Genomic DNA, 17,702 nt, shown 5'->3' with positions numbered 1-17,702 from the left:
TGGCGGGTGCCTGTAATCCCAGCTACTTGGGAGGCTGAGGCAGGAGAATCCCTTGAACCCGGGTGGCAGAAATTGCAGTGAGCCAAGATTGCGCCACTGCACTCCAGCCTGGGTGACAGAGTGAGACTCTGTCTCAAAAAGAAAAAATAAAGACATGGCCTGGTTAATATAACCTATTTCTTGAGCTGTGATGCATTCCAGACCTCCTCTGGAGGGTCGCCTTCATCAGAGCTGTGGTGGCCATTCCCAACCGGTTTTCACCTGGAACCAGTTTCCTGGTGAGAGGCTCTTCTAGGTCCAAGTTACCTAGTGTTTATGAATTGTGTTACGTCTGGTGAGTGACATAAGGTCCCCGTACTTGAGAAACTCAGGCCTTATTAGGAAAACGAAATTCTCACATGTGGAACGATGAGAGAATTGTAGGGGTCAGTACGAAATCAAATGTTAAATGGTGTGAGACAGAGACTTTAGTTTGGTTCTTATAAAGGGTACTTTCAGGCCGGGCGTGGCACCTCACACCTGTAATCCCAGCACTTTGGGAGGCTGAGGCAGGCAGATTGCTTGAGTTCAGGAGTTTGAGACCAGCCTGGGCAACACCCTGGCAAAACCCTGTCTCTACTAAAAAGAAAAAGAAAAAAAGAAAAATTAGCTGGACATGGTGGCGCATGCCTGTAGTCCCAGCTACTCAGGAGGTGGGAAAATCACCTGAGCCCAGGAGGTTGAGGCTGCAGTGAGCTGAGACTGCACTTCAGCTGGGCCACCAGAGTGAGACCCTGTCTCAGAAACAAACAAAGGAACTTTCTTGAGGCCGTGAACAGACACAGTCTCTGAAAAAAGTGTCTGCATGGAAATCATTTGAACATCCCTGGGTTATGGGACATTTATCTCTTTTGGATTTAATGCCGTCTTCTGTCATTTGTGGTAACAGGGACTTAATTCAGTAATAAATTAGTATTGCTGTGTGCTTATCCCAGTCATAAGCAATGTTGTCAGGGGTCATAGTGAGGTACAATACCATCTCTTACTTTCTCACTGGAGAGAGAAACACTATACATAGGAAATTCTCTTCATATTTAAAAAATGGCTGCAAGTAAACAAGAGACAGTGATAGACCCTCTAGGCCCTTCTGAATTCCATGGCACCAGTTCCATTTGCTTCTGTTCTTTTTTTAAAAAAAAATGGGCCGGGCACGGTGGCTCAAGCCTGTAATCTCAGCACTTTGGGAGGCCGAGACGGGTGGATCACGAGGTCAGGAGATCGAGACCATCCTGGCTAACATGGTGAAACCCCGTCTCTACTAAAAAATACAAAAAAAAACCAGCCGGGCGAGGTGGTGGGCGCCTGTAGTCCCAGCTACTTGGGAGGCTGAGGCAGGAGAATGGCGTAAACCCGGGAGGCGGAGCTTGCAGTGAGCTGAGATCCAGCCACTGCACTCCAGCCTGGGGGACAGAGCGAGACTCCGTCTCAAAAAAAAAAAAAAAAAAAAAAATGTATGGCTGGCTGCGGTGGCTCATGCCTGTAATCCTAGCAATTTGGGAGGACAAGGTGGGCGGATCACTTGAGGTCAGAAGTTCGAGATCAACGTGACCAACGTGGTGAAACCCCATCTTTACTAAAAATACAAAAATTAGCCAGGCCTGGTGGCAGGTGCCTGTAATCCCAGCTACTTGGAAGGCTAAGGCAGGAGAATCGCTTGAACCCAGGAGGCAGAGGTTGCAGTGAGCCAAAATTGCACCACTGTACTCCAGCCTGGGCAACAGAGCAAGACTCCGTCTCAAAAAAAAAAAAAGCCATTATTATCTTTTGAGACAAGGTCTCACTCTGTCACTCAGGCTGGGGTACACTGGTGTGATCATGGCTCACTGCAGCCTTGACATCCCTGGCTCAAGTGATCCTCCTACCCCAGCTTCCCAAGTAGCTAGGACTACAGGCACGTGCCACCATGCGTGGCTAATTTTTGTAGAGATAGGGTTTTGCCATATTGCCCAGACTGGTCTCAAACTGAGCTCAGGCAGTCTGCCTACCTTAGCTTCTCAAAATGCTAGAATTACAGGTAGCTTATTTTATTTTATTTTTTTCTTTTTGAGACAAGATCTTACTCAGTTGCCCAGCCTGGAGTGCAGTGATATGATCATAACTCACTGCAGCCTTGACTGCCTGGGCTCAAGCGATCCTCGCACCTCAGCTTCACAAGTAGTTGAGATCACAGATGCATGCTGCCACACCTGGCTAATTTTTAAATTTTTTGGTAGAGACAGGTCTCGTCATGTTGCTCTTAAACTCCTGGCCTTAAGCCATTCTCCCACCTTGCCCTCCCGAAGTGCAGAGATGCATTTTTAAACTTACTATGTCTCTGAGGCATTTATTGCTGCTCTCTGTTTGAATTCACCAGGGTAGTGATGATAGATTTTTTTTTTTTAATATAAGAACTGGGTCTCACTATGTTGCCTCAGCTGGTCTCAAACTGCTTGGCCTCAAGTGATCTTCCTGCCTCCATCTCCCAAATTGCTGGGATTATAGGAGTGACCTACCATCCCCAGCGTTTTTTTGTTTGTTTGTTTTTTGTTTGTTTTTTTTTAAGACTGTGTGTTACTTAGTTTCTTAAGTGTTTTGTTTGGGTTTTATTCCGCAGGAAGGTTGAGGACCTTCAGTTCCGGGTTGAAGAAGAATCAATTACCAAAGGTGATCTTGAGGTAAAACCCCTTCAGCTCTCTTAAAGCTTCGATGGGTATCAGTATTCAGAACATGAGTGAAATAATGCACCAATTGAAATGAGCGGCCAGAGCAGTCAGCTGAGGAAGTGGCAGGGGAAACCCTGGCCTCTCTGGCCAGGTTGGCTTCTGGGGGTGGCTTTGTGGTGACGGTGCCAGTCCTTGAGCCTGTGATTGTGTGTCCATGTCCTGTGGCAGAGTGAAACTTGCACTACTTCTTTCTCGTGCTTCACAATTCAAAACCATGAATTGGATTTCATCAAGTCATAAATCTGGCAGTGTGTCCTCAATTTAAAGCAGTCCTAAGTGAGACTGATGTTCCTCTGATGATTAGAAAAGGCATTTTAAATTTGGTCATAGCGGTTCCTAACAGGCCGGGCACAGTGGCTCACGCCTATAATCCCAGCACTTTGGGAGGCCGAGGTGGGTGGACTACCTAAGGTCAGGAGTTCGAAACCAGCCTGGCTAACATGGTGAGACCCCATCTGTACTAAAAATACAAAATTAGCCGGGCATGGTGGTGGGTGCCTGTAATCCCAGCTACTTGGGAGGCTGAGGCAGGAGAATCGCTTGAACCTGAGAGGTGGAGGTTGCAGTGAGCCGAGATGGTGCCACTGTATTCCAGCTTGGGGGACAGGACGAGACTTTGTCTCAAAAAAAAAAGTCCATAACAAAGCTTTTTTTCTTTATCTCAACTTTGCTTTCCAGTTGAGCAGGATAAATCCTTTTATAACCCTATAAAAGGAATATGTTGTAATTGTTGATTTTTTTAAAAAAAGTAATCGGCAGAGCAAAAACTAAGAACACTTTATATTTCAGCTTCTTTTATTTCATGGCATTTGTAGAATTCATGGATTTTCCTTTAGTGTCAGGTTTCTCATCCCTTTTAAACAATGTATTCATATTAGTTTTTAAATTAGATACCAGAATTAAATGGTTTTGATGGTTTCAAGCCATTGCTAGATATATGACAAATGTAAATCATTCAGTTTTTTTTTTCAAATTTTCCAGATTTGTGGTCCTTTAATCTACAATATTTTAGTAAAAATTGTACTTAACTGTGCATTTCCCAAATATGCAGTTTTGCTACAATTTTAGAGTCTGTCGGCTGCCCACACCATGCTTAAATTTGAGGGGTCCTTCCAAACAGCAACTCTGATTTCTTTGGAAATAAATGCGTCTTTACAGTTAACAAAGCAAGGAGGGGGGCATTTCCTGGGTTCTAGTTTTATGGGGCCCAGAATTTAATGGTTCATTAACAATGTAATAGATATCTTCTTCACTCATTTCATATACAGCCACATTCCTTTAGTCAATTTTTGTGTTGTTCTCATCCATTTAAAAACATCCCAAAGTCTCATTAGAAGTTTCATGTCATCATCTAATTCATATGAAATACAGCCTATGGGTCTTGGGGAGGGTCCAGTTAAAATAATTTACATCAGCACTAGGCTTGTATAGTCTGTCTGATAAACTTACTTGAAATTAATCAAATAAAGTTATCTTGAAACCCTAACACATATTGAAGCTTTATTGGAATCTCTTTTTTGTTGTTGTTTAATTTTTTTTATTTTTTTACTGATAGCAAAAGAGCCAGATTTCTGAAGATCCTGAGAATGTAAGAGGGCACTTAACTGTGTGGATATTTCCCTTGTTAACAAAGATTGATCACAGATTAAAATGCTTATTGATATACTCAAACACTAACTGCATAATCTGACCTTGGGACATTGACCTTAATGTTTCTGTGCATGTGGCTTTCAAAGCAATTATGTTTATATCCTGAAGAAATTGTATATAATGACTAAGCTCCACACATTCATGTGTTTAATGAATAGGTCAATATTTGCTTTATAAAGAATTTTGCCAGAAAGGGGGGAAAAAGTTTTTTGTCTGGAGACCTGGCCTTCTTCACTTAATCCATAATGTCTTCTAATTTTAGTGGAATTACTCCAAAAGAGATGATATCTGACTGGAGCATAAAGCATTCTAGATGTGGAGTTGTGGGAATTCTGGGGAAGTTTCCAAGTTGTCTAATTTTACTTCCCATGAGAGGAAAGGGTATCGTGAGGCTGGCTGCTGTCCCAGAGCTGACTGGCTGCCTTTTCAGTGTGCCCCCGCCACTGGCCAGTGCCTGCCAATGCAGTTGATGAGACATTCAAACTTCCGTTTGTTTCTACAGTATTTTCCTTAGTTGCGAAACTAGAGGCAAGCATTTGTCAGTGAAGACACAGTATGTTTTAAATTGTTGTTAGTGAAGTGAGAGTTTTCTAGCTGTAGCATTACTAGGCATGCAGGTGTTTTATTTTTCTTCCTCTAAGTTCAAACATCCAGTACAAATTCTTGCTATGTGGTCTCTAGAGCACTGCTTCCTGGTGTACCCTGCCAGCTGTGCTGCTGGTTGTAAAGAACCTGAAAGCATTCCGCTTTGATTTATTGCCACATAAGAAGGAAATTAAAGAATGACATTACTTCCTACCACCTCCTGGCAGCTGAAATAGACAGCTCAAGACTAAACTTTTGGCCGGGTACTGTGGCTTACACGTGTAATCCCAGCACTTTGGGAGGCTGAGGCAGGCAGATCACCTAAGGTCAGGAGTTTGAGACCAGCCTGGCCAACATGGTGAAACCCCGTCTCTACTAAAAATAAAAAAATTAGCCGAGTGTGGTGGCACACGCCTGTAATCCCAGCTACTAGGGAGGCTGAGGCAGGAGAACCACTTGAACCCAGGAGGCAGAGGTTGCAGTGACCAGAGATCACGCCACTGCATTCCAGCCTGGACAAAAAGAGCAAAACTCCATCTCAAAACAAAAGACTAAATGTTTTAAAAGGTCTTCGTTCTGAAGAGTTCCTTTTTGTGAAGCTACTTCAGTGATCTGGGTCTCTTCTCTCGTTCCGAAACAGGCTCCTGCTGCCCCCGGTGTCAGTCTGCATGGGATTTCCCCCCTGCCTTTCCTGTGCGCTTCTCGCAAAGCCTTTGCATTCCTTCTCAATCCCCTGTCCCAGGACTTTCCTCTTAGGATACTCTGTGTCTTATTCTAAGAAACGAATGATTTTATAAGAAGGGTTGTCCTGTTCAGTGTCACATTTTTTACTGTGTACTGCGGCATGGAAGTGGATCACTAGTTCCCTTGCTGCTGATTGATCACCTAAGGTCAGGAGTTCAAGACCAGCCAGGCCAACATGGTGAAACCCAGTCTCTACTAAAATACAAAAATTAGCCGGGTGTGGTGGCGCACACCTGTAAACCCAGCTACTGGGGAGGCTGAGGCACTGTAGAGCCCCAGATAATAGGTATATAGACCCATCAGTAAGGAGGCATTGGCTACGCTTATCTGGAAGATCTCTGAATGGGGAGGAGATCACATTAAACGTATATTTGCTTTTTCTCTGGAAATAGTGACCTTTTACCCAGAGGACACTTAACTATGTCAAGAGAAAAAAGGTTCTGTTGCCTTTTCTTTTCCTACTACTGTAGTTTTGGATTTCAGCTCCTGAGGCTGTGACCCCAATTATGTGGGTAAGGATTAGATTCTTTTCTTATAAAAGCAGGGAGATTGAACAGTGTCCATCCAAGGCACATACAGACCAAGGGGATTATCCAGACAGTTAGGGCTTGAATTGTATTTCATTATTTTTGTGGACTCTACAGAGCTGAAGCAGGTGATAAAAAAAAATTTTGTTCACCTTTTAAATATCCCATGATGGTTTGTTGATACCTGGTTTACAAGCAAAATGACCTCTTGAATGCATTGAGGTCCCCGAGTCCCACTGGAATGAGTGAAGACGTTTGTAACCTTCACTTTTACGTTCCCCTCCTCTACTCAAGCTCTGCACTACTTTGTGTCACTTTGTTTAGAGTCTGTTGTCATTTTTTCATTGCCTGTAATTGTCCAGACTGACAGGTCAATTAGAACCACAAAATATTTAAATTACTGCAAGTAACTGACAGCTGCTGAGAGCAGCCCTGCAGGTGTGGGCCTTGTCAGTCGCTGATTCTGATAACTGATAACCCCTTGTATAAGAGAGGTGGGGGTGGGAAGAGGTACATTTGGACCCAGATTATTTCAAATTGATTAAGATTCTGCTGCAGTTAAACCTGTTAGAGATTATCCTCTGGGTTCCCCATCAGGCTACATCCAAGTGCGTGAAGGTGGGGAGAGCAGAGTTTCTGAGATCACAAGTGTTGAATCACCTTAGTAACCCACCAGCTCTTTTTGCGAGAGCTCGAACCCATGCCTCTGTGTTGAGTTGCCTTTTTACATCTGAGCTAATAAAAACATCTGCATCTTAAGGTAAAAATAACCCCTTACCAGTTTGAGCTAAACTTTGCTCTTCTCCTGAGCCTCTCAGTTGGCCTGCTTCAGAGATGGAGACTATAGAGGATAATTATTACTAAATTTTCTCTTAGTAATTCTGAGTCCTTTTTTCCCTCCCTGGAGCCAAATAGCCTTTGGGAAATCCACTGCTGGAAAGAAGCTAGAGCTTCCATGGCCTCTTCCCCATCACATGTAGGAATGTTGCTGAGACTAACTCAGACCCTTCTCGCCCATTTCTGCAGAGTCTGCTAGCATGATTTCTTAGCTCTAGTTTCCAGATTCCTTCTCTTGGGGTTATTATTTGACCCTTATTTACGTCAAGTTATATGCTAAGGTGCAAGAATCTGCTCTAAGGACTTATTGAACAGTTTAAGATTTATGGTATCTTTGCCATATTTAGGTGATAGTGACGGTCATTCTGAGGGTCAATATACCTTTTAAAGTGATCAAGTCAGTTACATACACATTAATGTCAAGCAGCCTTTGTGGGGCGGAGGGATAAGGATAGTTTAGAGGGAGGGATATTAACTATTCTAATTGGTGCTGATAAACTTCACTTATCAATATTACTTATATTTGGCTGCATGCCTCTGACACTTCATCTGGCCTCATGTGTTTTCCATTTTTTTCTTTCTGAACAGACTAGCCCATGCCCCCTGCCCACCACCATCCTTTATCCCTGGTATTCATCCTCACTGCCCACCTCATCTCACCTCCACTTCTTCCCTTCTCCATTCCCCTTTGGTTCACCCCTTGGCAGAAGGTACTGGTGGCTCAGCCTGCATGCCGCTGTCTCTCCTCTCGTGCTGGCATGTCATGGTGGCACTGTTGTGTTCTCTTCCTCTTCCTTTTTACTAACAGACGCAGACCAAACTGGAGCATGCCCGCATTAAGGAGCTTGAACAGAGCCTGCTCTTTGAAAAGACCAAAGCTGACAAACTCCAGAGGGAGTTAGAAGACACTAGGGTAATGGTTTTCACTATTTAATGAAGCAGACCCATGCATGTGAATGGTGGACACCTCAGGTGACAGGCTTTAGAGTTGGCCTGAGCCTTGACCCAGTGGTTCAACCTGAGTTTGGTCTTGGTACCGTTCAGGTGTTCGTGAGCTGAGACTGATGAGCAGGAACAGGTGTTTATATCTCCTCTTTTGTCAAAAGGAAAGACTCATTCCTTTGGCAACCCAACCAAATCAGGATCAGAAACTTTACAACTGAATAAATGAGTGGATATAACTGTATTTAAAGTTCTTTATATTAATACCATGAAATACATTTCTCCAGTTGGCCACAAGCAGTCAATTGTCCTCTTGTTCTCATATTTCTAGTTAGTAGACTTTCTAAAGAATTTTTTGTTATTGTTGTTTTACTTTAGCTCTCTTCCTGACTTCTTCCCTGGCCTCTTGGGAGAAGGAAATGGAAACATGGGCTCTGTTTCATGAGAGTTAAAGACTTTCACCCCAGTTACCTTTTTATCTTGGAAGGCTGATCTCTGCATCTCCCTCCATCCTGTCACTCAGGGGATTGAAACCTCAGTGGACGCTGGGCGCAGTTGCTCACGCTTCCAATCCTAGCACTCTGGGAGGCTGAGGCAGGCAGATCACTTGAGGTCAGGAGTTTGAGACCAGCCTGGCCAACATGGTGATACCCTGTCTCTACTACACATACAAAAATTAGCTGGGCCTGGTGGCATGTGCCTGTAATCTCAGCTACATGGGAGGCTGAGGCAGGAGGATTGCTTGAATCCAGGAAGTGGAGGTTGCAGTAAGCTGAGATCATGCCACTGCACTCCAGCCTGGGTGACAGAATGAGACTGTCTGGAAAAAACAAAACAAAACAATAAAAACACTCAGTGGTCAGGAGGGAAATGTATGTTGGGAACAGAATGGCTTCTTCCGTGCTTTAGACGTATTCCGTCTCAACACAACCATAGGAGGTAGGGAGTATTAGTGTCCCCATTTTACAGACAAGAACACTGAGGGACAGAGAAGTTAAGTAACTTGCCTAAGATAAAACAGCAAATAGAATAGTGGAAGCAGGATTTGCATCTAGGACATTTGGCCCCAGAGCCTGTGCTCTTAAGCACCACAGGATGGAGTCTATTATGGAAGTCGTTTTGTGCTTAAAGATTAAGAAACAGTCACTTACATGTAAGATATGTATTCACATACCCTTTTAAATCATGAATTTGTCTGTCAGTGACTAAATTGCCCAGATTCTTAACTTTAGAATTTCAAAAATTACTCTGTCTAATCAAATTTTCTATCTTGATTTTTAAAAGAAATTTCTAATGTTTGTAGAAATTTCTCTTGTTGAGAATTCATTGACTGATCTAAAAATCTAGACAGTTTTTCTTTTCTAAATCATACGTTTTTATTTTTTAAGAAGAAGGAACGATCGGCCTCCGAACTAAAGATTTCTCCTGTGTATTTGGTAAGAAAACAAAAAAAGTGGGCCAGGCATGGTGTCTCATGCCTGTAATCCCAGCACTTTGGGAGGCCGAGGGAGGAGGATCACCTGAGTCCAAGAGTTCAAGACCAGCCTGGGCAAGATGGTGACACCTGCCTCTACAAAAAATAAAAAAAAAAAAAAAAATTAGCTGGGTGTGGTGGCTACATGGGAGGCTGAGGTGGGAGGATCTCTTGAGCCCAGGAGGTTCAGGCTGCAGTGAGCCATGTTCACGTCTCTGCACTCCAGCCTGGGCAACAGAGCAAGACCCTGTTTAAAAAAAAAAAAAAGTAATTTGGTGCTGTTTTCTCATTAACTGAGAGCCGAATAATTGATCTGGGAAATACAGTGGACTAATGAGATTGAGTTCCTTTAGTGTGATGGGCTGTTGAAGCGATATATTTTTTTAAAACATGTAAACTCCTCTCCCTTTTGTCAGCAAACAATTTTGTGGGTTTTTTTCTGCTCTAGATAAGGCATACAGTTACACTATGTTTTATCCAAGTATTTCAGTGTAAAGCTTATAATCTTTCCATAATGAAGTATGTCTTCCGTTGATCCTCACTCTTGGTTTCCCAAGTGTTAAAATAACCAGCTACCCATGTAAGTTTCGTATCACCTATGTTACTTTTTAGGAAGTGCTTTAGAATTTTTTCTAGCCAATAAATCCAGTTTCCAAACAGTGTGCTTGGTGCTGTAGAGATGTTAGCAAGAATAAGAAATAATTTCTGACTTAATTCATGGTCTCAAACTAGTGGGAGAAGCAGACATACTACATAGTTTTCAATGAGGGCAGATTTTGGGAAATGAAAAATAAATTGCTGTACTTTATAGGAAAATGCCATGGAAAGTAAAATCACATTGCTATTTATTATTTTTACTTATTTTTTACTTGGCATTTTTCTCTACGTGACTGTTTTGTTGTAACTAAGAACCATTGCCCTATTGGGTTTAATGTATTTATGCTACAGACCTTGCAGCAATGGGGTTTATTAGTGTTTTGTGGGTTTTTTTTCTTTTATTTAGCAAATTTTACCATATCCTAATGGGTTTATTAATGTTTTGTATGTTATTTTGGCATAACAAACTCTTGGACTCTTCCCTCCCTAGAAAATCATGTGTAAATGAATTAACATCTTTAACCTGATGAGTCTATAACTATGAAGCACAGCAATTATAGTCAGCTCTGAAATATTTAATTTTATTTACTTTGATTATGTAATTTTGGAGACCCAGTACTTTCTTTTCCTCTTCTTTTATGGACATTTTTAATCTTTAATGTTGTCACAGCCTGTAGGGTGGGCAGAGGAAATGAAAGAAACATATCTGTTATTTTCTGTCTCAAAGAAAGGCAGTGTGGGAGAGGAATCTTAAATTCAGAGGAATATTTAACATTTTTTTGTAGAGATGGGGTTCTCGCCGTGTTGCCCAGGCTGATCTTGAACTCCTGGCCACAAGTGATCCTCCTGCCTTGGCCTCCCAAAGTGCTAGGATTATAGGCATGTACCATCTCACCCAGCCAATCAGAGGAGTTTTGATCCTTGAAATATGGGACTTATTGCTGTTTTAAAATTATTTTGTTTCCTTTCATTTCCCAGATTAGTCCAAGAATTTTTATGATGGAAGCTATTTTCCACATGTCCTATGTACTGAATGGACTGCGTAGCAGGTAGCAGAGGGAAATAATTTTCTAGCACTGAAAGGGCACAGGTTAAGAAAGTGTTTTTCTAGCCCTGGGGTATTTATTTAAAGGAAGAAGATTCTTGGGTACTACCCAAGAGCTCAAATAGAATCGAAGTACTTGGGAATAGGTGGAAACTTGCAGGTTAGATGTACATTCCAGGTGATTCATGTGCATACTAATGTCTGAGAACCACTGGGTTAGAGGGTTAGGGGAAGAAGATATTTACATCAAAATGCTGATAGAATTATCAAATCTAAAAAGGGGATTTTGTGTAAGGTTCTTATGTATTATTGCAGGTAAGTAATCATTCTTACTTTGTGTTTTAATAAAATGATTAGTAGGCCGGGCGTGATGGCTCGTGCCTGTAATCCCAGCACTTTGGGAGGCCAAGTTGGGTGGATCACTGGAGGTCAGGAGTTCGAGACCAGCCTGACCAACATAGTGAAACCCTGTCTTTACTAAAAGTACAAAATTAGCCAGGTGTGGTGGCACATGCCTGTAATCCCAGCTACTTGGAAGGCTGAGGCAGGAGAATTGCTTGGACCTGGGAGGCAGAGGTTGCAGTGAGCTAGAATCACGCCATTGCACTCTAGCCTGGGCAACAAAAGCAAAACTCCCTCTCAAAAAAAAAAAAAAAAAAAGTTTAGTAAATTAATTCTTCATTCTTCAATGAGAGTTTCATTCTACAGGTGATGTGTTATTTATTGAAACATTTGATAGGTAATTTTAGACCTTTTATGCAAGTGCTATCCAATAGAAGTATAATGCAAGCCACACATGTACAATTTATAATTCTCTGGTACCCACATTACTTTTTTGTAAATCACAGGTTAAATTAGTTTTAATAATATATTTTATGTAAACTTATATATCCAAAATATTTCATCAATATAAAAATTAACAAGATATTTTAACCATTTTAAAATATAATTTCTTTTTTTTTTTTTTTAAGAGACAGAGTCTTGCTCTGTCTCCCAGGCTGGAGTGCAGTGGCACAATCACTGCTCACTATAGCCTCAACCTCCTGGACTCAAGCAATCCTCCTGCCTTAGCCTCCCGAGTAGCTGTTACCACAGGCGACACCACCATACCTGGCTAATTTTTTATTTTTTGCAGAGATGGAGTCTTGTTATGTTGCCCAGACTGATCTTGAACTCCTGGCCTCGAGTGATCCTTCTGCCTCGGCCTCCCAAAGTGGTGGGATTACAGGCGTGAATCACTGCACTTGGCCCACAAGACATTTTGTGTTCCTTCTAAGTCTTCAAAATCTGATGGGTATTTTACACTTACACCACACCTCACTTCAGATGAGCCCTGTCTCAAGTGCTTAGTAGCCACGTGTGGCTAACAGCTACTGTTCCGGATGGCACAGTTGTAAGATCACTTCCATGAAATGGATAAGCATTTGTGCAGCCTGGATGAAGTGGAGTAGAACAAACTGGCAAAATAAGGAAATGTTTTCTTTCAGGAGGCAGATATATCTGAGAACTTTGAAAGTTACTGTTTCTGTTAACTTATCAGTTAATGGATATTTATCTGATTTAAGCTTCTTTAGAATTGGAGCTACTAAAGTTGGACTTAAGCCATTATCACAGTTAGAAATATGTATTAACCTATAAACATTCATAATAGTTTGCTGCCTGAGATGAGGTAGTTATTAAATATCTTCAGTGTCAGAGAAAATCAGACCGGGCGCGGTGGCTCACGCCTGTAATCCCAACACTTTGGGAGACCGGGGTGAGTGGATCACCTGAGGTCAGGAGTTTGAGATCAGCCTAACCAACATGGTGAAGCCTTGTCTCTACTAAAAATGCAAAAATTAGCTGGGCATGGTGGCGCATGCCTGTAATCCTAGCTACACAGGAGGCTGAGGCGGGAGAATCGCCTGAACCCGGGAGGTGGAGGTTGCAGTGAGCTGAGATCGCACCATTGTACTCCAGCCTGGGCAAGAACAGTGAAACTCCATCTCAAAAAAAAAAAAAAAAAAAAAAAAAGTCAATGACTTACTATTTAAATGATCTTTTTTTCTTTGGACTGCTGTTAATAGGTGGCTACAGTTTCAGAAAAGTCACGTATAATGGAGTTGGAGAAAGACCTAGCATTGAGAGTACAGGAAGTAGCTGAGCTCCGAAGAAGGCTAGAGTCCAATAAGCCTGCTGGGGATGTGGACATGTCACTTTCCCTTTTGCAAGAGATAAGCTCTTTGCAAGAAAAGTTAGAAGTCACCCGTACTGACCACCAGAGAGAAATAACTTCTCTGAAGGAGCATTTTGGAGCCCGGGAAGAAACTCATCAGAAGGAGATAAAAGCTCTGTATACTGCCACGGAAAAGCTTTCCAAAGAGAACGAGTCATTGAAAAGCAAGCTGGAGCATGCCAACAAAGAGAACTCAGATGTGATAGCTCTATGGAAGTCCAAACTGGAGACTGCCATTGCGTCCCACCAGCAGGCGATGGAAGAACTGAAGGTATCTTTCAGCAAAGGGCTTGGGACAGAGACGGCAGAATTTGCTGAGCTAAAAACACAAATAGAGAAAATGAGACTAGATTACCAACACGAAATAGAAAATTTGCAGAATCAACAAGACTCTGAACGGTCTGCTCATGCTAAAGAGATGGAAGCCTTGAGGGCTAAACTGATGAAAGTTATTAAAGAAAAGGAAAACAGTCTGGAAGCCATCAAGTCGAAACTGGACAAAGCAGAAGACCAGCATCTCGTAGAAATGGAAGATACGTTGAACAAATTACAGGAAGCTGAAATAAAGGTAAAGGAGCTAGAGGTACTACAAGCCAAATGCAATGAACAAACCAAGGTTATTGATAATTTTACATCACAGCTCAAGGCTACTGAAGAAAAGCTCTTGGATCTTGATGCACTTCGGAAAGCCAGTTCCGAAGGTAAATCGGAAATGGAGAAACTTAGACAGCAGCTTGAGGCAGCTGAGAAACAGATTAAACATTTAGAGATTGAAAAGAATGCTGAAAGTAGCAAGGTTTGTATTGACATCCTCCATCCTTTTCTTTTCCATTTGTTGTTCTTATTTTGCATTATGTTACTTTTGAGTTGAGGTCATTCATCTTTCAAATTGCTAATTTAATTGTTCGATATTGCCAGTTGAGTATAGTGTAGTATGTTCTGAGTATCTCAAGTATGGTTTCATCTGAGGAGATTAGAGAAAATAATGGCTCAACCATGTGAATTTATTTTGGCTGCCTATTATCTGAGTACCTGATCTATTTATCTCTGGGCTATGCTGTGACTTCTAATTTGAGCTTAGCTCCAGTCTATACTCTTTAAAATAAAGAATGCCCTAACACTATGGTGTTAAGATAAATGAATAAATGAACAGAAACTTAAAAGATCGGCCAGGCGCAGTGGCTCATGCCTGTAATCCCAGCACTTTGGGAGGCTGAGGCAGGTGATCACCTGAGGTCAGGAGTTCGAGATCAACCTGGCCAACATGGCAAAACCCCATCTCTACTAAAACCACAAAATTAGCCTGGCATGGTGGCGGACACCTGTAATCCCAGCTACCCAGGAGGCTGAGGCAGGAGAATCGCTTGATCAACCTGGGAGGTGGAGATTGCAGTGACCCGAGATTATGCCACTGCACTCCAGCCTGGGAGACAGCAAGATTCAGTCTTAAAAAAAAGAAAAAAAAAAAAAAAAGAAGCTTAAAAGAACATCTCCTCCTTTTCTAACCACACGTAGTCAGGTGCCACATAATGATGTTTCAATCAACAATGGACCACATCAACAAAGGTGGTTCCATAAGATTATAATATGGTATCTTTACCTTTTGTATGTTTTAAATATGCTTCGATAGACAAATACTTAGCATTGTGTTACAATTACCTGCAGCGTTCAGTACAGTAACATGTTGTACAGGTTTATAGTCTAGGAACGATAGGCTGTGCCATGTAGCCCAGGTGTGTAGTACACTATACCTTCTAGGTGTGTGTAAGTGCACCCTGTGATGTCCCCACATCAATGAAATGCCTCATGATGCATTTCTTAGAAGGTATCCTGATTCTTAAGCAATGTGTGACTGTAATTGCCTAATCTATAGGGTTATGTATAAAAATAGAATGTTAACTCAGTGCTTCTTGACTATTTTAAATTAACATGTTGGCCGGGCAAGGTGGCTCATGCCTGTAATCCCAGTGCTTTGGGAAACCGAGGCAGACGGATCACTTGAGGTCAGGAGTTTGAGTCCAGCCTGGCCCCCTCTACTAAAAATACAAAAGTTAGTCAGGTATGATGGTGTGCACCTGTAATCCCAGCTACTCGGGAGGCTGAGGCACAAGAATTGCTTGAACCCGGGAGGTGGAGGTTGCAGTGAGCTGAGATTGTGCCACTGTACCCCATCCTGGGCGACAGAGCGAGACTCCATCTCCAAAAAACAAAAAAACTGAAAAAACACATGTTGTGATAAATAACATTTACAGCAAAATTAAGGGTAAGAGCTTGGAGCCCTTTGCATGGCAAAAATCTCATTGGAGTTTTTTTCTGTGGCACAATGAGAACACGATCTGTCCCTTTCTTTTCTGGGGGAAATACTGAACAAGTGTGCATGTGGTCAAGGCTTAGAAAATTAAATGAAACATTCGCCAACTGTGTTCCTTACTAACTAGCCTTGTTAAAAGTCATCTTTATTTTTAAGGATGGTTCGAGGAATTGTTTCCCAGTCCTGCCACTAGTTGAGGCACTGGTATTGATGCTCAATGTTCTGAACTTTTTTGTGGGAGAAGCTGCTCTATTGGCAAAGAAGGAAGGGTTGTAATGGTTAAGGTGGGGTGAGGTGAGGACTGACAAACAGCAAAAAATTTCTAACTAACTGTAGTCAAAGATGACAAACTGGTTACAGGAAATTTTTCTCAAATCTCCTCATGTGGTTCCGAAATACTAATCAAAACACAAAAATTAGAAGATAATATTTAGCTAATGTTAGTTTACTTTTTAACATCAAGATTTCATGAAAACCAAGTTATAATGACTATTGTCCAGTGGATTTTTTTGTTTTTGTTTTTTTTTGTTTTGTTTTTTTGAGACAGAGTCTCACTCAGTCACCCTGGCTGGAGTGCAATGGTGCAATCTTGTGTGTCACTGCAACCTTCACCTCCCAGGTTCAAGCGATTCTCCTGCCTCAGTCCCCGAGTAGCCAGGATTACAGGCACCCGCCACCATGCCTGGCTAATTTTTGTACTTTTTTTTTTTTTTTTGAGACAGAGTCTCACTCTGTCGCCCAGGCTGAAGTGCAGTGGCCGGATCTCAGCTCACTGCAAGCTCCGCCTCCCGGGTTCACGCCATTCTCCTGCCTCAGCCTCCCGAATAGCTGGGACTACAGGCGCCCGCCGCCTCGCCTGGCTAGTTTTTTTGAATTTTTTAGTAGAGACGGGGTTTCACCGGGTTAGCCAGGATGGTCTCGATCTCCTGACCATCCGCCCGTCTCGGCCTCCCAAAGTGCTGGGATTACAGGCTTGAGCCACCGCGCCTGGCCTAATTTTTGTATTTTTAATAGAGACAGGGTTTCATCATATTGGCCAGGGTGGTCTCAAACTCTTGACCTCAAGTGATCCACCCACCTCGGCCTCCTAAAGTGCTGGGATTACAGGCTTGAGCCACCACACCTTGCCTGTCCAGTGGATTTTTAAATTTTATTTGTATTTAAATGTCAAAATACCTTAAGCATATACACAAATAGAGAAAATAATGTAGACCACATATATTCCCATCTTAAGGTTTTTGTTTTTATTTATTTATTTTTTAAGACAGAGTCTCGCTCTGTCGCCCTCACTGCAACCTCCACCTCCCAGGCTCAAGGAATTCTCCTGCTTCAGCTTCCCCAGTAGCTGGGATCACAGGTGTGTGCCACCACGCCTGGCTAATTTTTGTATTTTTAGTAGAGACAGGATTTCACCATGTTAGCCAGACTGATCTTGAACTTCTGACCTCAGTTGAGATCTATTGGCCTTGGCCTCCTAAAGTGCTGGGATAACAGGTGTGAGCCACTGTGCCTGGCCTTAAGGTTTTTTTGTTTTGTTTTGTTTTGTTTTGTTTTTTGAGACAGAGTCTTGCTCTTTGGCCCAGGCTGGAGTGCGGTGGTGTGATCTTGGCTTACTGCAGCTTCCGCCTCCCAGATTCAAGCGATTCTCCTGCCTCAGCCCCCTGAGTAGCTGAGACTACAGGTGCGTGCCACCACGCCTGGCTAATTTTTTGTGTTTTTAGTAGAGACGGGGTTTCACCATGTTGGCCAGAATGGCCTCTATCTCCTGACCTTGTGATCTGCCCACCTCTGCCTCCCAAAGTGCTGGGATTACAGGTGTGAGCACCGCGGCCAGCCAAGGTTTTTAAAGTCTAGGAAATGAAATTGCTCAAGTAGCTCATTTAGAAAGTAAGCATCCACACCGTCTACTTTAGATCATGCTGATACTCCAAGTTACAATGAAGTATAGAAAAAGAGTCTATTTTGACTCTTTAAAAATAGTTGCTGGGCACAGTGGCTCATGCCTCTAATCCCAGCACTTTGAGAGTCCAAAAC

At 42.4% G+C, this 17,702-nt stretch overlaps 1 protein-coding gene across 2 annotated transcripts in view; it reads left to right on the top strand.

Moving 5' to 3' along the window:
- Positions 1–17,702, top strand: part of CLIP1 (CAP-Gly domain containing linker protein 1) — a 153,897-nt gene that overhangs the window by 68,665 nt on the left and 67,530 nt on the right. Inside the window, exons 8-11 of one of the 2 annotated variants that reach the window (XM_025401271.1) lie at positions 2,633–2,693; positions 4,297–4,329; positions 7,893–7,997; positions 13,209–14,153. In XM_025401271.1, coding sequence (XP_025257056.1) covers positions 2,633–2,693; positions 4,297–4,329; positions 7,893–7,997; positions 13,209–14,153 — 1,144 coding nt within the window. The remainder of the gene's footprint in view (positions 1–2,632; positions 2,694–4,296; positions 4,330–7,892; positions 7,998–13,208; positions 14,154–17,702) is intronic. The other variant, XM_025401272.1, reaches the window with a different exon arrangement.

This window comes from Theropithecus gelada, chromosome 11 (assembly GCF_003255815.1).
Source record: "Theropithecus gelada isolate Dixy chromosome 11, Tgel_1.0, whole genome shotgun sequence".
Classification (NCBI taxonomy): Eukaryota; Metazoa; Chordata; class Mammalia; order Primates; family Cercopithecidae; genus Theropithecus; species Theropithecus gelada.
Note: the sequence above shows the minus strand (reverse complement) of the source record. Positions and strands in the feature narration are given on the sequence as shown.